General features: G+C 33.2%; 1 protein-coding gene across 3 annotated transcripts; it reads left to right on the top strand.

Moving 5' to 3' along the window:
• The first annotated feature begins 6,686 nt into the window (after positions 1 to 6,686).
• On the top strand, positions 6,687 to 24,812 carry LOC134718991 (protein unc-93 homolog A-like). 3 transcript variants are annotated; one of them, XM_063581884.1, is made up of 4 exons: positions 6,687 to 6,846; positions 19,257 to 20,188; positions 23,032 to 23,302; positions 23,731 to 24,812. In XM_063581884.1, the coding sequence occupies exons 1-4, from the start codon at positions 6,786 to 6,788 to the stop codon at positions 24,030 to 24,032; spliced, it is 1,566 nt and encodes a 521-aa protein (XP_063437954.1). In that variant the 5' UTR covers positions 6,687 to 6,785; the 3' UTR covers positions 24,033 to 24,812. The 3 variants fall into 3 exon arrangements, with proteins under 3 accessions (XP_063437954.1, XP_063437956.1, XP_063437955.1); XM_063581886.1 differs by lacking the exon at positions 6,687 to 6,846 and adding an exon at positions 15,112 to 15,308; XM_063581885.1 differs by lacking the exon at positions 6,687 to 6,846 and adding an exon at positions 15,112 to 15,323.
• The last annotated feature ends 66 nt before the right edge of the window (positions 24,813 to 24,878 follow it).

Here is a 24,878-nt window from a genome sequence, read left to right as displayed (position 1 = left end):
AGATTACCTGAGCCGTAATTGGCACAACTTTTTGGAATTTTGGATCCTTAATGCTCTTCAACTTTTTACTTGTTTTGGCTTAATAAATATTTTGATATGAGCGTCACTGATGAGTCTAATTTAGAAGAAACGCGCGTCTGGCGTACTAATTTATAATCCTGGTACCTTTGAAAAATTTGGTGTCTTCCGCCTCACTTTAATTAATTAAATCAACTAATTCGGGCCCAGCAAGAAAGCACATTTCAGATAGTAGTACATATTTAACACAAAATAGTTCCTACGCATGAGTGTATTCAGGTATTTTTGGTATCAAATAAAATATAAAGGACTTGTGATCATTGTAGAATACTTTTGGACTTTTAATTTTGAATATTTATAAAAAAAAAAAGCACCAAATTTTTAAAAGAGGGTACATTTTGTCTGTTTGTCAGATCTGATGTACCTGTTTTGTTCTTCCGAAGTTCCGGGAACCAGTTCTTTCTTATATGCCATTAAAGGTATGTTGATGTTTTCAGTATAAGAAAAAATAAAGTGTTGCTTTGAAATGCAATGATTGCTACTTTATTTGAACTTAAAACAAAAGAGGTGTGCCTGCATGAAACGGAGGAATTTAACATAGAAAGCAATGTGACCATGAATTAGTGGTGTACTTCCATAAGGTTTTGTAACTCGTTGTTTCTTTATACAAAAAAGAGTTATACATTTTTACTACTTTAGTATGTCGTCTCTTCAGGACCATAAGGGCTATATGTTATATAATTGTTCGTACATCAAAAATGAAAATAACGTCACATTTCAACTTGTAAGTCATTGGTTGAATTTCCATTGTTTAGAACTTGGTTAACCAATCACAACGCTTTGGTGTATGCTCTTGAAAATATTACCCAGAATGCATGATATTCTGAACCGGTGAATTGTAGTTAGTAAAATAATGGTTCGACACAGTTTTTTTTTTTAATCTAACAGAACAATTTCAAAAACCATACTTGAATTAGACTTTGATTGACAAACTTGTATCAGTTTTGTGTTTTAATAATGTACATATTGGAAAGGATAAAAAATAAAATATTTTTTTTTCAATGAACAATTGTAGCTTATCATTCATTCGCTAATCTTAGTCGCTTTATTGATTAACTTACCACTGCATTGTAATTACAATGACTGTCATTACACTGAAACACATAATAATATACATTGAGTGCAGTACTGCTTGTCATAGTTTGATATCTATACACCACTATGACATTGCGCATGCCCTAAAATCTTATCATGATTTCTCACGAAATTTTGTTATTTTGGGGGTTATTGGATTTAAATTAAGCAACTATCATCCTACTTGATCACCCATCAATACATCTTTTATAAACTTTGTCATAAATTGATGTACTTAAAATATCAATTACGCAACTTTTATCCCACTTGATCACCCATCAATACATCTTTTATAAACTGTGTACTTAAAATATCGTAAGAGTGAGCGACTGACCGCTTGACCACTGGACATGCATTGGACCGGACATAAAATTAACAATTTCTACCCTAAAATGTTTATTATTTTTGTCACGAATTTTTGTTATCTTTAAGATTGTAATATTTTGATTAGGGTGTGAACCTTGTAAATAAATATTTTATAACATTTTATTCAAATTGGCGTACGGAAAAGTGAACCTGAACTTTGGCAAAAGTAACAATATCAATTTAATTCAAATATGCATTGCCATATAAAATTTATCAATATAACATGTAAGTTTGTGACAAAAACGAAATAAGTGCTACATTTTGTAAAACAGTATCTATAATACTAAAATTACGAGGTCCAATTTGTCAGCCGTCATCACGTAAAAACGACGAATCATAGAATTCAACTTTACATATAACTAATACATGTATAGTACAAAGGTGTAGATTAAAAATTACACCACTCCAGGCCCTTTTGTTCTCCACGTAATTAATATTGCCAATAATTAAGAAGTTCCGGGTCGAGTCCGATACCGATACCAATAGTATATTCACCTGTTACCTATTACCTTATCTGTACGTTCCGCATCTGCCAGGCGCACCACCAAACTGTGTATTCAGGATTGATATGCCATATACACTTCAATTTGTTAGAGGGCATGTCGTAAAACAAGGAATTAAAGAATTCAACTTTTTTTATATCTAATATATAAGGACAATGCTGTTGATTAAAACATACTCCATTCCAGGACCTTTTGTTTTCAAAATAATTAATATTACCAATAATTGATAAGTTCCAGTTCGACGGGTTCAAACAGAAATATTTGAAAGCAGAGAAAAAAACTGTGTATCTTATAATCGGGTGTATTTTATTGTGTATGTAATATAGTTGTACTTTATTGAAATGTGATTACACATGTCACTATGATAAACATTTACTTACTTACTTACTATAATCAGCATAACTTTATCAGATGACAATACTAATACTAAAATAAGGGTTGTGCATAGTTATATACTGTAATTCAGTCACGGACCCGTAATATCACGGGTGTGTTCTAGTATTAACTAAAATTCAAATAATAGAATATATATTATTAAAAAAAAAATTGAGAGAAAGCAACAATCGACAACCACTGTATTACAGGCTCCTGGCTTGGGTCAGGCACATACAGAACGTATTGGGGATAAAACATTTTTTTAACGTTTTCAATCTCCTCCTTAAAATTGGACATAAAGAAACACTAATGTCGCAGCACTGATGTTAGAAGGGGTCATCTCCCTGTTTATTCAGGTTTATGACGATCGGCAATGCTCGGGTGACTCCGCCTCTCTTCTTCTTATGAAGCTACGGACTATGTCGAGTTGTGACGAATGGATCGGAAGAAGTGCATGATTCTTGATTTTTTTTCTTTCATCTTTAAGAGAATTTTTCACTATTTTTGTTTTTTTATCAATTCTTTTCTATTCTTTATTTTTAAACACCTAACAATTATCTATTCTTTATTTTTGAACACCTAACAATTCTCTATTCTTTATTTTTGAACACCTAACAATTCTCTTTTCTTTATTTTTGAACACCTAACAATTCTCTTTTCTTTATTTTTAAACACCTAACAATTATCTATTCTTTATTTTTGAACACCTAACAATTCTCTATTCTTTATTTTTGAACACCTAACAATTCTCTTTTCTTTATTTTTGAACACCTAACAATTCTCTATTCTTTATTTTTTTTAGCCTATTTCCTCTATTCTTTATTTTTTTAGCATTATTTTCACTTTATGCTTTATTTTTTGCTTTATACTGCACTTACATGTGTCCAGTATTCTCGCTTCTGTTAACATGTTCATTTCTTCACGTATGTTGAATTATCCTTATATAAAAGTGGGACGAAAAATACCAAAGGGACAGTCAAACTCATAAATATAAAACAAACTGATATCAACAACGCCATGGCTAAAAATGAAAAAGACAAACAGACAAACAATATAATAGTACACATGACACAACATAGAAAACCAAAGAATAAACAACACGAACCCCACCAAAAACTAGAGGTGATATCAGGTGCTCCGGAAGGGTAAGCAGATCCTGCTCCACATGTGGCAGCCGTCGTGTTGCTTATGTGATATCAAATCTGGTAAATAGTGTAATTTGGTAGGTCACATTCATGAAAGGGAAGGGGATTGTAGTTACGACGTAAGGAACATATATTCGATATATAACTTGGATCACCAATAAAACTAGAGGCTCTATAGAGCCTATGTCGCTCACCTTGGTCTATGTGCCTGACAAAATTGTGTTTCGGTGATGGTGATGTATTTGTAGATCTTTCTTTTCTGGACATTTCTGCTGCTTATAATTATCTCTATCTATAATGAACTTGGTCTAGTAGTTACTGTGGAAAATATTTTGTCAAAATTTACAAAATTTTGAAAATTGTTAAAAATTGACTAGAAAGGGCCATTACTCCTTAAGGGGTCAATTGACCTTTTTGGTCATATTGACTTATTTGTAGATCTTACTTTGCTGTACATTATTGTTTTTTACAGTTTATCTCTATCTGTTCAAGATAATAAACAAAACCTGCAAAATTTTCTTAAGAATACTAATTCAGGGGAACCCAACAACATATTGTCCGATTCGCCTGATAAACAAATTTACCAAATATCAGATTTGCTCTAAACGCTGTGGTTTCAGAGATTTTAGCCAACAATCTACATTTTCCCCCTTTGTTCTTTTTTTTTGTCATGGCGGCTATCTTGGGTCACCGGACACATTTTTTAAAACTATATACCCTAAAAACGATTTTGGCCAAGTTTGTTAAATTTGGCCCAGTAGTATCAGAGGAGAGATTTTGTAAAAGTTAACAGACGACGACGGACGACGGACACCAAGTAATAAGAAAAGCTCACTTGGCCCTCAGTGCCAGTTGAACTAAAAATGAAATACAGTAACCATGCACTGTCATCTTAATTCTAGTCTATTTTCATAATAGGTGCCAGACCACCAATTCAAAATCCCTATCTGTTTAACCAAATTTTGCAGTTTTTACAGCTTTTTAAATATTTTACCTTGAGTTTAACTTCATAGAAACCATGTATATCCTGAATCATACATGTATCAGCTTTCTACATGCCAATTTTCAACCTAACTTTTAAGCCTTCTAATAAAAAACTTGCCTTCGAACAGAGGTACTCCAAAAATAACTCCTGTTTTTTTTCTGGAAATCTTAAATTAGTTTACTATGGAGCACATAAATCCTCAATTTTAAATGTTAACTCGGGTAAATTTTGGCTAAAAATTATCTCAACATATTTCTCTATGACCAAAAATTGCATTTCTTTAAATTTGCTGGTTAGTTTAAGTAAACGAGGACATCAAAAGCACTATTTTGAGTCAGAGGAGGCCTTTTTTAATATACGTTCGAAATTAGAGGGAGTAAAATGGTGGTGTGACACCCAATACAAACTTTTGACCCCTGAATTATTATTTTTCGACAGGCTACCGTCTCTGTGGTAGGACATCCTGATACTCGGTCAAGCAAGAGCAACAAAAATAAGTAAACTCATGATTTTAATCTGTACAATTTTGAGGTAAAATAATCTGTTTAAATGCTTTCTGCAAATGACTAAATCATCGAAAAATATGAAATTTCTCCCCAAATTGCACCGATCGTAATTTTTTGATTTTATGTTTTTGTCTGCTCCACATGTTTACATATAATTCGGAAAGCAGGATACAAATGGGCTCACTGCTAAATGTAAGATGGAAACTTGCCTTGCCTTAAACTGCTGTAGTAATGAAGCTGCAAACATAACATTATTAGCGCGAGGTTTGGCTAACCACAAAACCGGTTCAACCCACTATTTTTTTAAATACCCTGTGCCAAGAAAAATTGCAGTTTTTATCTTGTAGTTCGTTTCTGTTTGTGTTGCATTTTCGTTTGTTTTTTGTTGAACTTCAGTGTTTGTGTTGTTTCGCTGTTTTCCTCTTATAGTTGATAAGTTTCCCACTGTTTTAGTTTGTAATCCGGGTGTGTTTGCTCTTAAACAATTTATTACATTTGAACAGCGGTATACTGCTGTTGCCTTTATGTATACCTAATAAACTCTTTGAACATGAAATTGATGCATTCTACCCGGTCACAAACGGCCAAGAAAAAACGACATTGTATTGTATTAACGGTCGATTTTAATTAGATTACTCTCCATCCAAGTCACAATTTGTAAAAGTAAACCCTTATAAAGAACGGTCTTCTATACGGAGCAGGGTCTCACACAGAACAGCAAAGTATAAAAGGATCAAAAATGTAATAGACTAAGTGTAAAATCTTTCAAACGGGTAAAGCAAACGAGAAACCAGAAACACTTTTTTGGCAAACTGGAACTCTCTCTTATTAGTAAATACATGTACCTGAAAATAAATAGATCAAAAGAGCAGTACCAAAAACCTAATACTGTACATGGATTATTAAACTATCATACATAGTGGGGAGAGGTTGGTTATTTTTTAAATACTTCTCTCTCTAATTATTTTAAGTCTGCTCTCTTGCTGCTCAAAGTTAAACAGAACGCTAACGTAACGTAGCTCACGAAGAGACCAAATGACACAGAATTTAACAATTATATGTCACCGTACGGCCTACATTTTTTTAAGGCATTGTCGAAATTATCGAAAGATTATCGAAATAGTCTTTATTAAGCTGAGGGCAATCCATGCTTTTCAAATTTGAGGGGGGCTCACGCCCGCCACGCCCTCGTCTAGTGCCGCACCTGCTTGTTGCATAGGGAAGCTGTAAATAAAAATTATTTGACTGATACTGAATTGCATGTCGATAACCTACAATCATCTACGTCATTTTCATAATAAATGACCTTATGTGTCACATGTTTCCCGGTCAAATACGGCCAGGGAAAAAAACGACAATACATGTATATTTGTATAAACGGTCAAAGCATGATAATATATACATGTATCATATTATACTATCTCTCCACGTAATGAATTATAATAATCGAACGTTTAAACATATTTAAAGGACATTCACCTTGCATCATGTATACTTAAACAAACAATTTATATGTATAAACATATCGGACATGTTAAGGTCACCCAGTATTCAAATTATGCGTACAGAAGATATCTTTTTAAAACGTATATAAGACATCAAGCAGTTTTTAATCAATGTTTATCTTTCGTATGAAAAGATAGTCCTGTTGTGTCATATAAGAAAGAGTAGCCGTGTTGTGTAATATAAGAAAAAGGTATCCTGGTTGTGCGTTTCATGAAAAAGTACCTTGCTGTATCTGACAAACGCCAAAATGACTAAGATCACGACAGAAATGAAGAGATTTGACGTTGCGAACGTCAGCGTGACATCAAGTATGTACTAATAAGTATTCTTTTTAAAGTTAAATATATTTTTTACATTAAAAAAAATATTAAAAACAATTGTTTTAAGCTTTTAACGAGAGTGGCTCTATATCTGTAGCATAGCTTGTACTAAAACTGCGATCATGGTTTCATACATCACAACTCAAGCGCAAGGCGCGCGCTTGGGTTATCTAGATAAATGCTAGTACTTGTACAGAAATTGCATTGCTTGTCAAATAATTTCCTTCAAATGGATATTATTCATTTCTAATGTTACTATAATACAATACTTTTGCAGTTTCTTTTCAAAATATGCGTTCAACAATTAAAAAATAAGAGTTCTTATTTTTCACAAAGTCTAAATCCAACTTTTCCCACTTCATGTATCACGTGTAAGATATTTCAGATTTAAATTTGTTTCCGTAAAGTTTGTTTTAATTTCGGATCCATTCCGAAATAAAAGATGTTACTAGTAGTTGACATTTTTCACGAATAACCCCGGCGAATAGCTTATAATTTTACCAATGGTTTATTAAGCATAAAACATTCAAGGAAATAGATATCCGTGTACAGCCTTCAATATGGAGCAAACCCAATATCGAATAACAATCTCTCATACAAGCAAAACACAGGTAAAATATAAGAGGAATAAACCTCCAGCATGGAGGATATAGATTCTGCTGTATTTTTATAAAGGTCTAGATTAGGGTCCTTCATTGCTGCATTTTTTATTTGTTGTTGTTGTCATTTTTCGCTATTCTTAATATTTTTGTCCATTTTTCTATGTTCTTTACATTTTAGTAGCTCATTATTCTATATTCCTTTTTATGTCCATATTTCTCTATGCTTTATTTTTTTACACATTTTTCTTTATTACATGTATGTACCCATCCACACAATTCTTTGTGTTTACATTACATTTTGTATTCTGCGAGCGTTTTAATATTATTATAAAAGAGGAAAATGTGATAATTATCAGCAAAAGAATGAAGGATTAGATAAAGAAAAAGAAGATTCGAAGTAATATATGATTCTGGGTATATTGGTACCAGACCACCAACTAAAAATCCCTATATATAATATGTTCAACCAAATTTTGCAATTTTCACAGCTTTCAAAATATTTTTCCTTAAGTTTAACTTCATAGAAATTCTTAAGGTATATAAGGAATTGTACATGTGTCAGCTTTGTGCATGCCAATTGTCAACATACCTGCAAACCCTTCTAAGCCAAAAACTGACCTTCGAACAGAGGTTCTCTAAAAATAACCCGTGGTTTTCTGGAAATCTTAAATTGCCATAAATCCTCAATTTTTAATGCAATCTCATAGACAAGTAAACTTTGACTCAAAATGGTATAAATATACTTCTCTTTCACCAAAATTTCCATTTCGGCAAATTTGTCGGTTAGTTTAAGTATACAAGGACATCAAAAGCAGTATTTTCTGTTAGAGAAAGGCTTCTTTTGGAGGGAGTAATTGGTGGTCTGACACCTATATAATAGAGAATAAAGCGGAAACCGTACAAAAGATTAGAGAATGGCAAAGAAAAAAGAAAAGAGAATTGAATAAGTGGGTGCTTGAATTGAATAAAAAAGAAATAGGATAATGGGCAACAAATTTTAAAAAAAGAGAAAAGTGACCTTAAAAATATTAGGAATACAGAAATAAAGAACCCTCGGACTCCTCAAGACCCTCATATATGTACATATATGTTAAAGGACTCTGTTTCTGCAGTAGGTAGCAATGTTGTCACACGTTGAATGAGGCGAGAAATAATTATTTTTTAAGCTTCTGTTGTTACCTTCAAGTATTCTAACTTCGGACTCAGAATTTTTAAAATTGAGTTTGATTGTGCGTATTGCTCTGTATTTCTTTATTCTCATTTGCTAGAGGTATAGGGGAGGGTTGAGATCTCACAAAACATGTTTAACCTTGCCTCATTTTTTTTGCACCTACCCTTTGTTGGGCTTAATTTAATTTAAGTTCATTTATATGTTTTGGATTTTAGTGTGACGTTCAATTTTATTGAACTACATGAACTACGCGGCGCCGAATGGGACTTTTTGTAATCAAAATTCAATTCTGTCATAACAAATTCATGTTTGTTTCACAAAACTATGTGATACAGACTTGTTTTATGAGAACTTCAATTTTATAATGACAAATTTTTGTTTTGTCAAATAGGTGTACACACATAAACTTATTTGCATACAACATTGACTTTTGTTACATGTACCTGATATGGAAATTAAAACAGAAAAGTAAATTGTGTGAGACAAAATTGAATTTGTACGCAATTAACATGTTGATAAAATTAGCATCCTGTGATTTTGTAATTTTTTTTTTCGTGTAGACAAGATTGAGATGTGTTAGACAGAAGTGAAAATTAACACAAAATTGACTTTTGTGACAGAAGTCAATTTTGTGTCACAAAAGTTAATTTTGTCTTCACAAAAATAAACACAAAATTGAATTTTGTCTCTAGTTTTATGTTTATTTTTGTGTAGAAAAAATTGACTTTTGTGTTAAATTTTCACTTCTTTTTAACAAAACTCAATTTTGTCTTCACAACAAATAAACACAAAATTAAATTTTGTGACAAAATCTTAGTTGTGTATGCAAATTAGTTCACAGAATCCAAACTAAACTAATTTGCATACAGAATTGACTTTTGTCGTCCAATTTTCAAATTAGGTAACTAAAGTAAAGTCTGTGTTACAAAAATGAATTTTGTCATGACAAAAGTAACTTTTGTCCACTGAAAGATAATTTTGTATGACAAAATTTGAATTTGTAGTATGCTACCCAATTGGTTACACTGAACTCATTTTTGTTTATCAAAACTCACTTTTGTCCGTACAAAATTGAATTACAAAATCGAGTACAAAACCACAAGAGTCTCATTCGGCGCCCCGTAACTAGTACACAATTTTATTTAGGGGCCAACTGAGGATCACCTCCGGGCAAGGGAATGTCTCGCTGTGTTGATGTCTCATCGTTGGCGTTTACCTGGTTGGGGACAACCCGTCAAATGGGGAACTATTCCACAAATGATAACAATCCCTCATTTGAGTAATCATTTCATAATTCTAAATACTTAATTTTCTAAAAATGGGTCTTTTACGGTAAAATGGCACAAATTTATAGAAAATGGAACAACTTCTCCCAAAGAACTATATTTTTATTATGGGTTTTAAAAATGTTAGGAGCCTAGAAAATAGTCAAATTTTCTGATTTTTCATAGGCTTGTATCTTCTCAGTAAATCAAGATAAGGATAATCATCTTTTGGAAAAGTTGCTGCATTTTTTATGAATATGTGCCATTTAAAAAAAAACTCAATTACAAAAGTTTTGTTTCTTAGCACTACAAACTGATAACTCAAATGAGGGATTGTTACTCATTTGGGGAACAGTTCACCATTTTGTGGGTTGTCCCCAACCTGTTTAGCTGTTATCTGCTCTCTGGTCGGGTTTTTGTCTCTTTCATTCTCAATATTATTGTTTGTTATTATCTAAAATAATATTTTCGTTTCTTATTCTCACCGATATTTTGTTTACGGAAAGGTTAGAATAAGTAATCTTGTTTTAACAGTCTAAACTATCTTTGTGACAATAACAATAATCTTTTCGGAACAATGATAAATAGTTAAAGCCCGAGAGCCCCGAGCATTGCACACCTGAATAAGTAACATAGACACGTTATTTTCGAATTCAATTACATCTCGAATTATCTCGTCATAAGAAAGAAACGTTGTTTTGTCAGATGCATCTTAATTCACGTTAAGTTTATCAAGTTTAATCCGTTTAGGTTTAAGTTTTCTTTCAAATTTCATAATCAATTAGGGGGACTATTTTATCAAGTGTATTCACATAGCCTGCGGGAGCAGTCAATTGTGTTTGGCTGTTACATCTTTCAAATAATCCATATTAAATTCTCATAAAAAAGAATTAATGTCTTTGAACGGGTTCGACAAATTATAATATACTGGTATAACGTCGGCGCTTTCAAGTTGTAGGTAAATCAAGATATTGCTATGCTTTTCAAGGGCGGATCCAGTCATTTCAAAAAGGAGGGTTCCCAACCCGGAGTAAAAGGAGGGGGGTTCCAACTATATGCTCCCATTCAAATGCATTGATCGTACACAAATGTCATGTTAGTTTATTTATCAAAATATACATTTATGATGTTCATAAAAACCATAAGAGAAGCAGATATTTAAAAATAATCCCTCTTGCACGGTTTTTAATACTTCCGAGCGAGTTTAGTGTCAATAAAAATAAGTTCCGGGGGGGGGGAGAAGGGGAGCGAATATACTAAAATTAAAAAGACTATCTTCTAAATCATAATGCTGTCATTCTAAAACGCAAATTTTATGGACTGAGTTTTTGGCCTATTCGCAAATTTGAATATTTTTCTGTTTCTGTCCAATAAAGTAGACTAAATACTTGAAACAAAACATAATACACCGAAGGTAACGGAGTAAAGGGGTATGTTTTTATTCTTAATCAGAATTGTTTTTTTGCACAAAGCGCGAAAAACAGATTTTTTTTCTCAATCAAATTTAACATTATAAAGGTATGGTGGGAATATGCATTCAGTATAGATTTTTTTGTACTCTGCTTAAAACAAAATGGTGATCAGAATATATTTTTCATGAAAAACCATACCCCCTCCCCTGAAAGTTGAAAGGTCGTTCCCGTAAGGACAAAGCAAAGGGTAAAAATTCGGAAGACAAATAACAATCTTCAAAAATTTCACATCAGTATGACATGTACCCAACAAAACCTAGGATGATTACATTATCATTATCACAATCACTTTGATTCTCTTTGCAAGCATTATTCCGGTTAAGGCCGATTCATTCTACGTTTTGAATCCGTCAAATATACTTGATTGTCGCTGAATCCCTCATCCCTCGTGTCGTATAATTCAAAGAAACTAACAGCAGCGATGACATTTTCTGATAACATTTATGTTCTTCGGGGTTGACACCATCTTTACACATTATGGTTTAAAAAACTAAGCATGGAAATAGAGAATACGTCAAAGAGACAACAACCCGATTAAAGAGCAGATACAATGTAGCAGCTCAAGGCCATCAAATACACATGTAGGTCTTCAACGCAGCGAGGAAATCCCCCACTTTGAGGTAGTCCTCAGCTGGCCCTTTAATAAAATTGTGTACTAGCTCGGTGAAAATGGACGTCGACATAATCAACTTCAAAACATATAAATGAAATAAAATTTGAAAGGACATACAAGACTTACAAAGGCCAGAGGCTTTTGAGACAGGCGCAAATATGATGCGGGGTTAAGAGATCTCACCCCATCCCGTATACCTCTAAACAATATAGAATGAAGAAACATATAGCAATATGCACAGTAAAACTCAGATTGAAAGAAGTCTGAGTCCAATATCAGAATAGGTAGCAAAAGAAACTACGTAAAATGATACTACAGTAAAACCTGACTAAACCGAACCCTTTCGGGACATGAGATGTTGTTCAGTTTTGGCAGGTATTCGGTTTCATCAGGTTTACAATGCATAAAATATGATATGATTGGTCTTCAGAACAAGTTTGGATTAGACAGGTTTCCGGTTTATTCAGGGTTCGGTTTAATCAGGTTTCGCTGTAGTACCTAAATTATCTAAGGACTATTAGCAGTTACTGACAGTTACACTAGATAATACTTCCGAGTGTTTGTTGTAGGGCGCGTATATCTTGCCAGTCGGATTTGACGTTTACAAATCGATCTTACATTAGCTTTGGGAGGGTGGTGTCGTACGTGGTCTTCTACCGGGTAAAATTTCTTTCCTCTATCCAACACAATCATCCTAACTTTAAAATTACTATAATAAATTTATGTCTATCTAAATGTCCTGCCCTTCTTTATACAGTAAAACCTGACTAAACCGAACCCTATGTTGTTCGGTTTTGGCAGGTATTCGGTTTCATTAGGTTTACAATGCATAAAATATGATATGATTGGTCTTCAGAACAAGTTTGGATTAGACAGGTTTCCGGTTTATTCAGGGTTCGGTTTAATCAGGTTTCGCTGTAACACATGTACACCAACGTTAAATGCAGAATCTATCTATTTTATTCATTGTTAATTTGTTATCGTCCTGAATAAGCAATTTTACATTTTCAAATATTTGCTACTGGACATTATGCAATTGACAGAAACTTTTAAAAAATATATGCCAAAATTACAACAACAATAAAACTAAGAATGATCACAAACCGACCAAAGAGCAGACAACAGCCGAAGGTCACCAATGGGTTTCCACGTATCGAGAAACTCCCGCGTCCGGAGGCGTCCTTCAGCTGGCCCCTTAACAAATATGTACACTAGCTCAGTGAAATATGCTTTGCTCAAAAATTAAAAAGATTAAAAAAAGATTAGTCATTTTAATTAATTAAAATGCATCAGATGCATGCACATTTCGTTGTTAACATAACAAAGTTCATTGCACTAGATGCACATTTCGCCATTCAACTCTATTCATTAAAACTCGATCGAAATTGTTCGAATATTCCAAAACTGATTGAAGGAACACTTTGGAACTAAAAGAACAAAAAGTAAAGGAAAACCCAAACACGGAATCATTCGTAAATAGTTTCTGGGCCTATCTTTATAAGAAACACATTCATTTTATAAATTTGTAAACCCGAACATTTTAATATTACGAAATTCAATGTAGAACTACGCACAAACGCTTGGAGCTACAAAACAAAATATGGCCATAAAAGATTACGCAAAATCGCAAAAGGTCAACTTTAACAAAGAGTGTTGCGAACTTAGTTTCATTGTAATTTCTTAATCTATCAACGGGGTATTATATATTTTATATACTGGTATGCGGTTAAATCGTGTCAGTGTGGTCAAGGTCAGGATGTGATGTATTGACATCATATTCATTGGTATGATGTAAAGTGAAACCTATCTAAACCGAATCCTGCATAAACCGAAAACCTGTATAAACCAAACGTGGTCTTAAGCGCCACCGTCATATCAAATTGTATGCGTTGTGAACCTGATAAAATTGAACATCGTCTAAAACCGAAAAAAAGTCCCGAAGAGGTTTGGTTTAAACAGGTTTCACTGTATAACAATGTATGTAACGTGCAGGTACCCAAATGCACCTATTTTGACATTTTTTAACCTATGTGTTTATTTTGAAGATAAATTATCATTTACTAGATGGTTTCACCAATTCAATTTTGAATCCATATGGAATCATAGAAAAATTGCTATGAACTGACCTCCAAACAATGAACGATTGGATATTAGTCCTTGCTCTGTCTTCATATTTTAGAAATGGATACTTCAACCGTGTAACAGTTTGTTAATTTTAAAAACATGACGTCGCATGGCGACATTTCCGTACATTTTTCTTTTTCAGTAAACACTTCATCTGTTTATTAATACTGTGAAGGTTTTGTGTATATCTAAACATTTTTACCTTTGTTGAAGGATGTAAGTAAAAATTGTTCAGTCTCTAGGAAATCTTCAGATTTCCGCTGCTATTTTTGCTAAATAGGCGAAATGTGGGTTCTCGGTGCAGTTTGTGCAGCGTGACGTTAGTAGTCTATTAACAGTACTTTCCGGGAGATAGTTTTTTTTAGATATGCGTTCAAGGATGTTCGCTTCAATAAAAAGCTTTTTAAATGAATGTTATATATTAAGTAAAAGAACTAAAAGAGCAGAAAAGCAATATACATTCATTGATCTACAATCTGTCGATACCTGTATCTTGGCATTGCACAAAGTCATGTGTTTTCTCTGACTGTTTATGACGTCTTTACACTCAAACCATTGGGTAAGCACCAATTTTATGAAAAAAATACAAGGATTATATAAATTTTTCAATTATATTATATGTAGTAGTTTGATGAATAATTTTACTTTTAATTTAAAAAAAACCATCAGGGCTGATCAAGGATTTTTAAAAGAAGGATGTTATACTACAAAATTGTATATAAACCGCCAAGCAGAGCGAGACGAACATATTTTTTTTAACGATTTCAAGCTAAAAATTTATATATGTTTTCCAATCAAGTTGGGGCGGGGCTTACGCCCCCGATGAATCCGCATCTGGGGTTAACAGCGATTAACATACATGTGCTTCAGGGTTTAATGCGTTCATGATGTATTACGCAATAAAATTGTAAACAAATATATGTATTGAAATGTACGGATTATCCGGAGTTACAATGGACCATTTAAATAACCCCTGTGTCATCCTCTTAATGTTATTGTTCAACGGACGAATGATTCTTAGCATACATTTTTGGGTACAAATACATGTAAATACATATATATCAAAGCATTGTTGAAATTCGGACCGAGGTTTATGTGGACATTTTCAGACTATCGTGATTTAAGATTAAAAATTCTGTTTTTGTGGACATTCTGGAAATTCTTTTAAATAACATACTAGACAAGTAATGTTCAGAGAAAGCGGTAAGCAGAATAATAGTAAGAATAAGAATATGTATTATTCCAATCAAGGTTCATTGAGGAGGAGGGATGGAAGACGTCGGGATCGGGTCTTTTTCAGCTCGGGATATCATGATTGACCCTTTCGGGATCCGCGATTTCTTTTTTCGAATTTCGGGATGTCGAGATTTTTTTTTAAAATTCGGGACCTCGGGATTTCATGTTTTTAAGCCCGGGATTTCTAATTAGGTCCCTTCCGATCCCCCTCCATCTTTTTGAAGGCAGCATGACATGTATGTATACACACAAAATACTACATTGTGATTTGTAACAGAAAACGCAATGAAATATTTAAAGTTCAGATATTTGTTATCATGATAGAGCTACATATAGTTCTTCATTTAATATAAGTCATGTACATTTAATTCCAGGCAGGACCAAAACAATCAAATCATTACCCCCAACAATGATTGGCGAATAGAAATATGTTCACTTGTTAGTCTTGTAATATTTTAATTTTAGTTTCTTGTGTACAATTTGGAAATTAGTATGGCGTTCATTATCACTAAACTAGTATATATTTGTTATGGGGCTAGCTGAAGGACGCCTCTGGGTGTGGGAATTTCTTGTTATATAGAAGACCTGTTGGTGACCTTCTGTTGTTGTTTTTTTCTATGGTGGGGTTGTTGTCTCTTTGACACATTCTCCATTTCCATTCTCAATTTTACTTGGTCTTCTCCCGACAGGCAGTAAAACACTTGATAAAGTGGGGCGTCCTTTGGTTGTGCGGGAGGTACAAGTTAACAGCCACGTCCGGTCAGAATGGGGTCGTTAAATCTAATGAATCGTGTTATGAGAGTGTCACGCTCTTTCCATGTTAAGAACCCTTACAACGACTCTTTGAGGGGGCCTGTTGCAAGGCAAAATTTCTGTCCCTTTCCAATAAATTCTCATTTTTCAGTGGCAGTCCAAATTTCCCCGACCATCATCCTGGATGGCCTCTTTTACAAGACCTATTGTATTTATTGTTAACTTGTATTCGTCCTGAACATGATGAAATATTTGCCACTGGACATTATGCAACCAGCAATCAATCAATCAATCAATAAAAAAAAACAATTTACATTTCGTCTAACATCTAGACATTAATTAAAGAAATATTTGAAGACAGACAAATTTTCATTTAGTAATTAACCAAACAAATTTTGCCTCAGGTTGCAAGTCTACATAAATGACAATGAAATATCTAGTTTTGTTGAAAGTAAAATTTTGATAACGAAAGATCATGTTTTAAGATGCTGAATAAATGTATCTTTAAAGTTTAAAACTTCTGTTTTAGCAATATTCAAATTGTAAGTTCTCAAAACATTTTTGCGCCATGCGCAACATAATAACAACATTCAGAATGAAATTTTTTTTTTACTTCACCCCACTTTTCAAACTTACGATCTAAGTTTGAAAAGTGGGGTGAATTATATGTCAGATATAAATGTTTTGTGATAAACTATATACAGTTTACAGTATGAAAATCCAATGCTATAAATAAACTCATCATACAGACCAGGATTGAAATTGTATCAAGACATCCTTATTTTTTTCTTAAACCCTTATATATAGCTACATGTTAATCCTGTAAGACCTGACATAAGACTATTAATTATATCATTTGTTATTTAATAGGATTTATCACTTTTTAGTGCAGTTTGATGCAAACATACATTTTTTTTAATGATTTAGGAGTTGTATGGTGTATTTATAATAAAAAAAAATTCAACAAAAGGAAAAGTCTCATTTTTCAAGTCAATGGTGTAACCAAAAGACAAATTGGTACGGTAAGAGTTATCTTTTCTTGTTTCAAAAAAAAAAAGAGTTATCTTTCTCAAGATTACAACATTTACAGAAGTTTCTGCTTTAGCAATGTTAACTGTTATCATGTTATGCAGAAGAAAACAAACATCTATGTTGAAAGTGTCGCGCAATTAGTTTCTTTTTGTACCATTACAGCTAATTTCCTAATGCTTGTAAAGTAAAACTTTGGTAGGCTTGCTCGGTCTGTTTGTATAAACGTTAATTCAACGTTTCTAATTATCATTGACATCTTTAAACAATATATAGGCATATTTTAACCTATATGCATATATGTTTATGTAAGTTTGATTGGATGTTATACCAGTTACAATTGTACAACCGTTGATTCAAGTTGATTAATTTATAAGACTAGTCAATATGTATGTAGGCTCTCCTGGGTAGCTCATGTACTTGATATAATTAAGTTTAATATGTATACTGTAATTAATGATATTTGACTCTCTCTTGCTTTCGTATAACTTTTGCATGTATGTATATATACATTATGTAATATTTATTGTGTGAATCTCTATACCAATGTAATTTGGTTTGTTGAGAAATAAAGATATATAGCAAAGCAAGCAAGCTAACCAAAGTCTTGCTTTACATGCATTAGGAAATTAGCTGTTATATTCACTGGCGGTTCCTCTAGATAAAAACAGAATATTGAAGTTTTGTATATAAAACTATAACATTACTATTTCATATATATATATTGCTGTACACATGTTAACATGGGAAGTTAATTTTAAATAAAATTCGACAAGCATGTTAATTACGTGCAGTTTATTTTCAAATTAAGAAGACTCAATGTTGATTATATGATATTTCAAGTAAAAAGATGTGATATGCAGGGGAAAAAATACGATTTATGTTGTTTATAAAATGGGAGTTTTCAGTAAAAAAAATTAATAAGCAGGATGAGCAACTTGGCATGTAAAACCTCATCTGAATCTATTAAACGAGGTCCGGAGATTCAAGACTGTATTATGATCTATTATGTATTTTTTGATAGAAGAAAGACAACTGTATTATGTTCTTATTCGTAACCTCAACCGAACATATTAAAACATTTATCAATGTAATACAAAACTCTCACATGGGAGTAGTCACTCGCAAAAGTCAAGTGTATTTTCATTTAGGTAATAATATAGTGTTATTAACTGGCTGTTTCTGTATTGGCACTGGTATAGATTCAAGGTTTGCTGTATTGGCCTCGAGACCCGTAGGGCTAATACGGCTTTTATCCCGCTTTTTTCAGTATTGGCCCTGTTTTTTTCCGTATTGGCCCTGTTCGAAGAGCAATATTAAATCTTGATTTATATCGACAGTGGAACGTTTTTAGTATTGCACATGCTGATTTATCCGTATTAGGGCTTATTTGCTCAAATCATTTAATAAGTACACGTAATTCATTTTATATCAATGAGAATTATGAAAATTGTCTTGTCTCTAACTAGTACTGCAATTCAATATTTGCGGCTCTTCTTGGACTATCAACCTGTAAATAAATAATTTTCATAATTATTTATTTGGAAAAAAGCATCTAGATGGGAGTTCATTATGCATTATATTAGTACTACTGATCCTAAGGATTAATTTTATGTACTAACAACTTTTCTATTTATATATTGGTTATCCTTAAATTAGTTTATTTAAAGAATGACTTTAATATTTTTCTGTCTATGAAGAAATTACATACAAAATGTGGTGCACACTTAATAAAGCGTGTAGTGGGTTATTTAACAGTGTAAACAACGGGGTTTGTTTCGTGTTATTTCGAATAGAATGACACAATATTAATGTTATTTCTTATAATTTAATTCTAAATTCCATTTTTAACCGGAGTAAACCGTGAAAAAATGTTGATGACTTCAGGGTCAGATGACAAAATTATGTCTGTGAGCTGATAAACGTGAAGAACAACGTCAGCCAAGTAGAAGGAGCGTTACATCAAAAATTAACTTATTGATTATTTTTTAACAATTGTGTTTGCGAATTCACTTTATTAGCATAACAAATGGTTTTTTTTTATCATTTCATGTTTTTGAAAGTAATTATAAATACGCCAAAAGTAGTCAAAACATGTTGTTAAATGTTTTATCTTTTTATCCTTTGTTTTAGACGGAGAGGATAGTATGGTAGACATCAAGGCAGCAAACATGAGCAAAGAAGAACACAAAGCGCGACGAAACAAGAAAAGACAACTATTGTTCAATTTCTCGGCCCTTTGTTTGATATGGCTGTTTAGTTTTACAGCGTACAGCGGATTGATAAATTTAGAAGCTTCACTCCATGCCGACACGGGACTTTACTCTCTATTTGCTATAACATTTGGCGGAGTGATTGCGTGCACATTCGCACCATCAGTAATTGCACGATTAGGACCGAAGGGCAGTCTTATACTTGCCTGTTTGTTCCAAACTGTCTATGTTATCGCTAACTATTACCCGAAGGCCTACATACTGATATCCGGTGGAGCCATTTCCGGCCTCGCTTCTGGACTAATGTGGACAGTGCAGGGGTGTTACATTACTTCAATAGCTGTGGACTATCTGCGTTTTGATCTCAGCCATACATCTTTGGGTTCCGTTTTGAGTAAATTAAGTGGACTTTTTTACATGGCATTTCAAAGTACACAAATATTTGGAAATTTGATATCCTCGGTCGTATTTCAGTTTGGTGAAACAACACTTAAATTCTCAAACAACAGTTTTTGTGGTGCTAACTTCTGCCCATCTGACATGAATATTCATGTACCAATGAACCACAGTCAAAATACAACCATAGAAACAACGCACATGGATGCATCGAACCATGACAGTGTTAATGTTTTGATTAGTATATATCTGGCATGTACAGTCGTTGCACTTTTGATTTGTATTTTTGGATTACGTCCCATTGAATCGAGTATGTCGGAGAAGTACGAAACCTTCAAAGAGAGATTTGCCTCTAGTTGGGGATTATTATTCAAAGATCTGAAAGTCTTGTTAGTAGTGCCGCTGTATTTTTATATAGGAATGCAACTGATAGTCATGTTTGTACAGTTTACAAGAGTAGGTAACTCGTTATGATAAGGGGTTTAATATTCTGTACGCAATATACGCGTTTCGTCAACAAAAGACGTATCACATTGGCGGATTAAAAGGGGGTGGATGGGTTTGGGACACCCCTTTTTTGGGTCGATCAATGCACTTGAATAGGGAAATATAGTTTAAATACCCCTCCCTAGTTTATCTTGGGTTGGGAACACCCCATTTGAAATGGCTCATTCCTCCCCTGTTTCAGTGACGATCGAAATAAAAATAAAAAGGTCATGTTCATGTAAATTTTCAAAAGATTAGGCCAAATTTTTCTAGTGTAAAACAAAAAATCATCAGTATTTGATGATGAAAAATGCATTTATTATTATGACCATTTGAATGATACATGTACAACAAAATGTTACTCATACTGGCTATATGGCTATCATATTTTGAACTAATATAGTAGCTAACTTTGCCTGGTCTTAATCGAAACATGAGAACTGGTTTTACCATAGAACAGACCTAAGATTTATTCACTGTATAATTACTCCCCATCTATTCTAAATCATTCTAAATTCTGGCAAAACTGCAATTGGTTTCATTAACTATATCTGTTCACTTGGTCAGACAACTCATATTATACAGTGAAACCTCATTAAACCGAACCCTGAATAAACCGGAAACCTGTCTAATCCAAACTTGTTCTAAAGACCAATCATATCACATTTTATGCATTGTGAACCTGATGAAACCGAATACCTGCCAAAACCGAACAACATCTCATCACGGTCCAGAAAAGGTTCGGTTTAGTCAGGTTTTACTGTTACAGTAGTACAAAACCACAGTCAAGTCATCAAAATGCAAAGTGATACAGTAAAGCATACTTATAATTCAATAAGACTGTAGTTCCCCTTTATTGCTTCAATGAAAGTGATGAAACATATTTAATGGCTATAATTACTGTAATAGGTCAATTGAATGTTTAGGAAGACATTTTTTAACTGCTACAAAATTGTCCAATTTAAGTTTTTAACAATGTTTAAAGGAGTAGGTCCGGTAAGGGCCGGTTTTTACCTCAAATTTCAAGTTTATCTGACGAATGATTTTCTACACTTTTTAAACACTTAAATGTCTATTTTAATTGATTCAATTATTTTGTGTGAAAGATTTTAACTGATTCACTCATTAAAAACGCTCCGATTCTAGATTATATATGAGAAATCTGTCAAATATGCCAAAAACAGTCACTTTCAGATGGTTTTTGTCAAAAATGAAAGTGGCCGCATCCGTGTTCATCCTCGACCTTCAATCATACCGTATAGCGGGTTATTTTCGCGGGGTGTACATTTTCGCTTATTTTCGCGGATAGAACAAAATCGCCAAAATAAATTCCGCCAATTTAAAAGTATACAAGCAAAGGTAATGTTAAAAATGTTGAAACCGCCAAAATAATAACCGCCAAAATTTTTCGTATACCTTATTCATTGAAAATCGCGAAATTTTACACCCGCGAAAATAACCCGCTATACGGTATATGTTATGTTTTATCATTAAATACAACTTACATTTCAACATCAAGAATGAACACGAATGCGGCCACTTCCGTTTAAGACGGAAACTGTGTAAAATTTAACTAAAATGCTGAAATTGTGAAGATTTCAGTAATTTTGCAAGTACCCGATATATGTGCATTGTATTGCCCAAACAGCCCATATTTATGTAGCAGAGGCATTGTACTTTTAACAAATAACTTAAAAGTTTACATTTAAACAATTTTGTAAAACTGCTATATTTTGGGGCCAAAAAGGAATCTTACTGAACCTACTCCTTTTCTTTTTAAAATCTTTTTTTTTAATTTACACACTTTGAGGACTTGACTGTGGTATTTCAGCAGTAATTGACTAAAAAAATGAATTTATTCGTTATACTATCATTCGTCCGAAGAGCTTTTCTAGATTAACCGTCATCAAGAACGTTAAAAGCTGAATATTTGAAAGCCAATGATGTATAAGGACCGTAAACGTTAAACATGTTGAAGCGCTAAAACCAAATATTACCTAATCATAATACAGTAAAACCTGACTAAACCGAACTCTTTCGGGACATGAGATGTTTTTCGGTTTTGGCAGGTATTCGGTTTCATCAGGTTCACAATGCATAAAATGTGACATGATTGGTCTTCAGAACAAGTTTGGATTATACAGGGTTCCGGTTTATTCAGGGTTCGGTTTAATCAGGTTTCGCTGTAGCTATATCATTCCAAGACCCATTTTGTCTAAGGGAGCTTCTGTATAATGTCGGGCAATTTTAGATGGTTGTTATATAACTCATGATTAAAGATTCTGAACAATCAGTTGGTTGATGGAACACTTTGAAAATTGGTCAGAGTTCTTAATAAAATTCAATAGTTTGAGAGGGTCATTTTATTATAATCTAGTGGCGCTAATACTAAATAAATCAAAACAATTTTTTTCCCCTCAGTTTTAGTTTGTAACCCAGATTTAGTTTTTTCCCCAATAGATTTATGAATTTCGAACAGCAGTATACTTCTGTTGCCGTTATGTAAGTATAGAAACATGATAGTTCGCTTTGGGTGATACTTTGAAACTACATTGTACCAAAATAATACTATGAATGGATATACAGTGAAACCTGATTAAACCGAACCCTGAATAAACCGGAAACCTGTATAATCCAAACTTGTTCCGAAGACCAATCATGTCACATTTTATGCATTGTGAACCTGATGAAACCGAATACCTGCCAAAACCGAAAAACATCTCATGTCCCGAAAGGGTTCGGTTTAGTCAGGTTTTACTATATTTATTTTCCGACTGTGATAACAACTGTTTTCTTTCTTTTTCTATATTTAGTCGTTCACAGCTTGCAGACTCGGCGTTGGTTGGATTGGTTATACAATGCTCTGTTTTGGCGCCGCTGATACGGTGGGGTCTTTGGTATTTGGATATATTGGCAAATACACTGGACGAATTCCTCTATTCTTGCTTGCTACAGTGTTAGAATTGGGCCTACTGGCGTTTATGATGTTATGGGACATAACAAACGATACATCAGCCATATTCTTCTTTCTTATACCTCTCGCATGGGGTTTGTGTGACTCAATATGGATGACTCAAAGCATGGGTAAGTCGTTTATCATAGAGACCAGGGTTAAAACATATATATTTTGCTACGCATGCGCAGATGCGCGTGTCTGCTAAAAAAGACTAGCCAGTGACGCTCGAATCAGGACAGTTTAATAGGCCAAAAAAGAATGAAGTTCAAGAGCATTTAGGACTAAAAGTCTTAAAGGTTTTATGTACTTCAGTCGACACTAACAAATTCATACCAAAAAAAGACAAAATACTAGTAACACTAGCCGCTGCACATACCTTATGAATTATTGACAACACTAGAAAAGCAATTTAGAATTTACGTTTTAAACATGTAAAAATACAAAAACATTTACTGAATACTAGTATATCTTTTTTTAATTTTATGACATAAAAAGTCACGTGTAAAACCAAGTCTCTGACGTGAACCTTCATATATACTTTTTATTTTATTTACAGCATTGGTCGGATCTGCTTTCCATAAGAACCCAGAAACAACGTTTGCATTGTGTATATTGTTCCAGGCTCTAGGGTCGGCCGTGGCTTACATATACAATATCTATATTTGTGAATATCTGAAGATATATATCGTGTCTATAACATTAGTGATATCGGTATTTCTTGTTCTTATTTTAGAAATACGGATCAGACGTGCAGATAAAATACGAAAAAATCAAGTCAAAACGGAAAATGTAAATTCCGTAAAAGAATCTTTGCTAGAGCAGGAAATTCCACATATATATCCGGTAGATAAGGCATGATGGGTATTAAACAATTCGCGTTTTAGAATCTGAAACTTTTATTGATAATATTTCCATTTGAAGAACGCTGTCAGACACGTCAGCGAATAACGTCCTTAAAGACTAATATGGTTAACGCGCTGTCAACATTCGTTTTGTCAAGAAAACTGTGATTGAATGCCCTGAATATAACTAGTGAAAAAAAGGCAAAATATTCTTCTTTATCTACAACATTGAAACTAAATATTCAACAACAAATATTGTTTTTTGAACATCTGTACGTGGCTATGTTTAGATTGACCAAAACTTACATTTGGAATTTTTTCAAACTCTAGGGCCTAACTTTTTGGTAGTGTTTTAGCTCCAAGAGACTCGATGAGTTTATTCGTTCACAATGAGGCAAAAGCAATGCTGTTTTTTAAAGTGGAAAAATGATTCCTATTGCCTGGTGACGGTAACCTCACTTGGCAGCAAGAGATAGAAAAGTGAGGCCTATTATAGGGGTATCCAAGTTATCACATAATCATCCATTTCATACCAATATAATCATTAATTTGGATTTTTTAAACAAGATAAAAAAATTGTCCTCGATTCTAGATTATCAAATAATCAAAAAGTCATGAATAGTTGGTCGGGTAATAAAATAATCACCAGAAATTGGTCTGAGACCACAATTATTTCGTAGTGCTTTGCTTTTAGAACATAAATGAAAATATAAAAAAATACCACCTACGCTTTCTCAAAGAAACTTTTACAGTGTGTTGTACATGTACTACATTTGGGACAAATTATATCAAAATTATAGAATCTTATATAACTTGTATGCCCCACCTAGAGGCACTATGTTTTTTGTTCTGTGCGTCCGTT

Source organism: Mytilus trossulus, chromosome 5 (assembly GCF_036588685.1).
Source record: "Mytilus trossulus isolate FHL-02 chromosome 5, PNRI_Mtr1.1.1.hap1, whole genome shotgun sequence".
Classification (NCBI taxonomy): domain Eukaryota; kingdom Metazoa; phylum Mollusca; class Bivalvia; order Mytilida; family Mytilidae; genus Mytilus; species Mytilus trossulus.
The sequence above is the reverse complement of the archived record's forward strand: the minus strand, read 5'-3'. Positions and strand labels throughout refer to the sequence as shown.

Bases quoted from the DNA above. Each gene is read 5' to 3' on its own strand.
- LOC134718991 (XM_063581884.1), top strand. From the start codon at position 6,786: ATGACTAAGATCACGACAGAAATGAAGAGATTTGACGTTGCGAACGTC. The intron at 6,847-19,256 runs GTATGTACTAAT...CCTTTGTTTTAG, and splicing joins GAACGTCAGCGTGACATCAA to ACGGAGAGGATAGTATGGTA. The intron at 20,189-23,031 runs GTAGGTAACTCG...TTCTATATTTAG, and splicing joins TGTTTGTACAGTTTACAAGA to TCGTTCACAGCTTGCAGACT.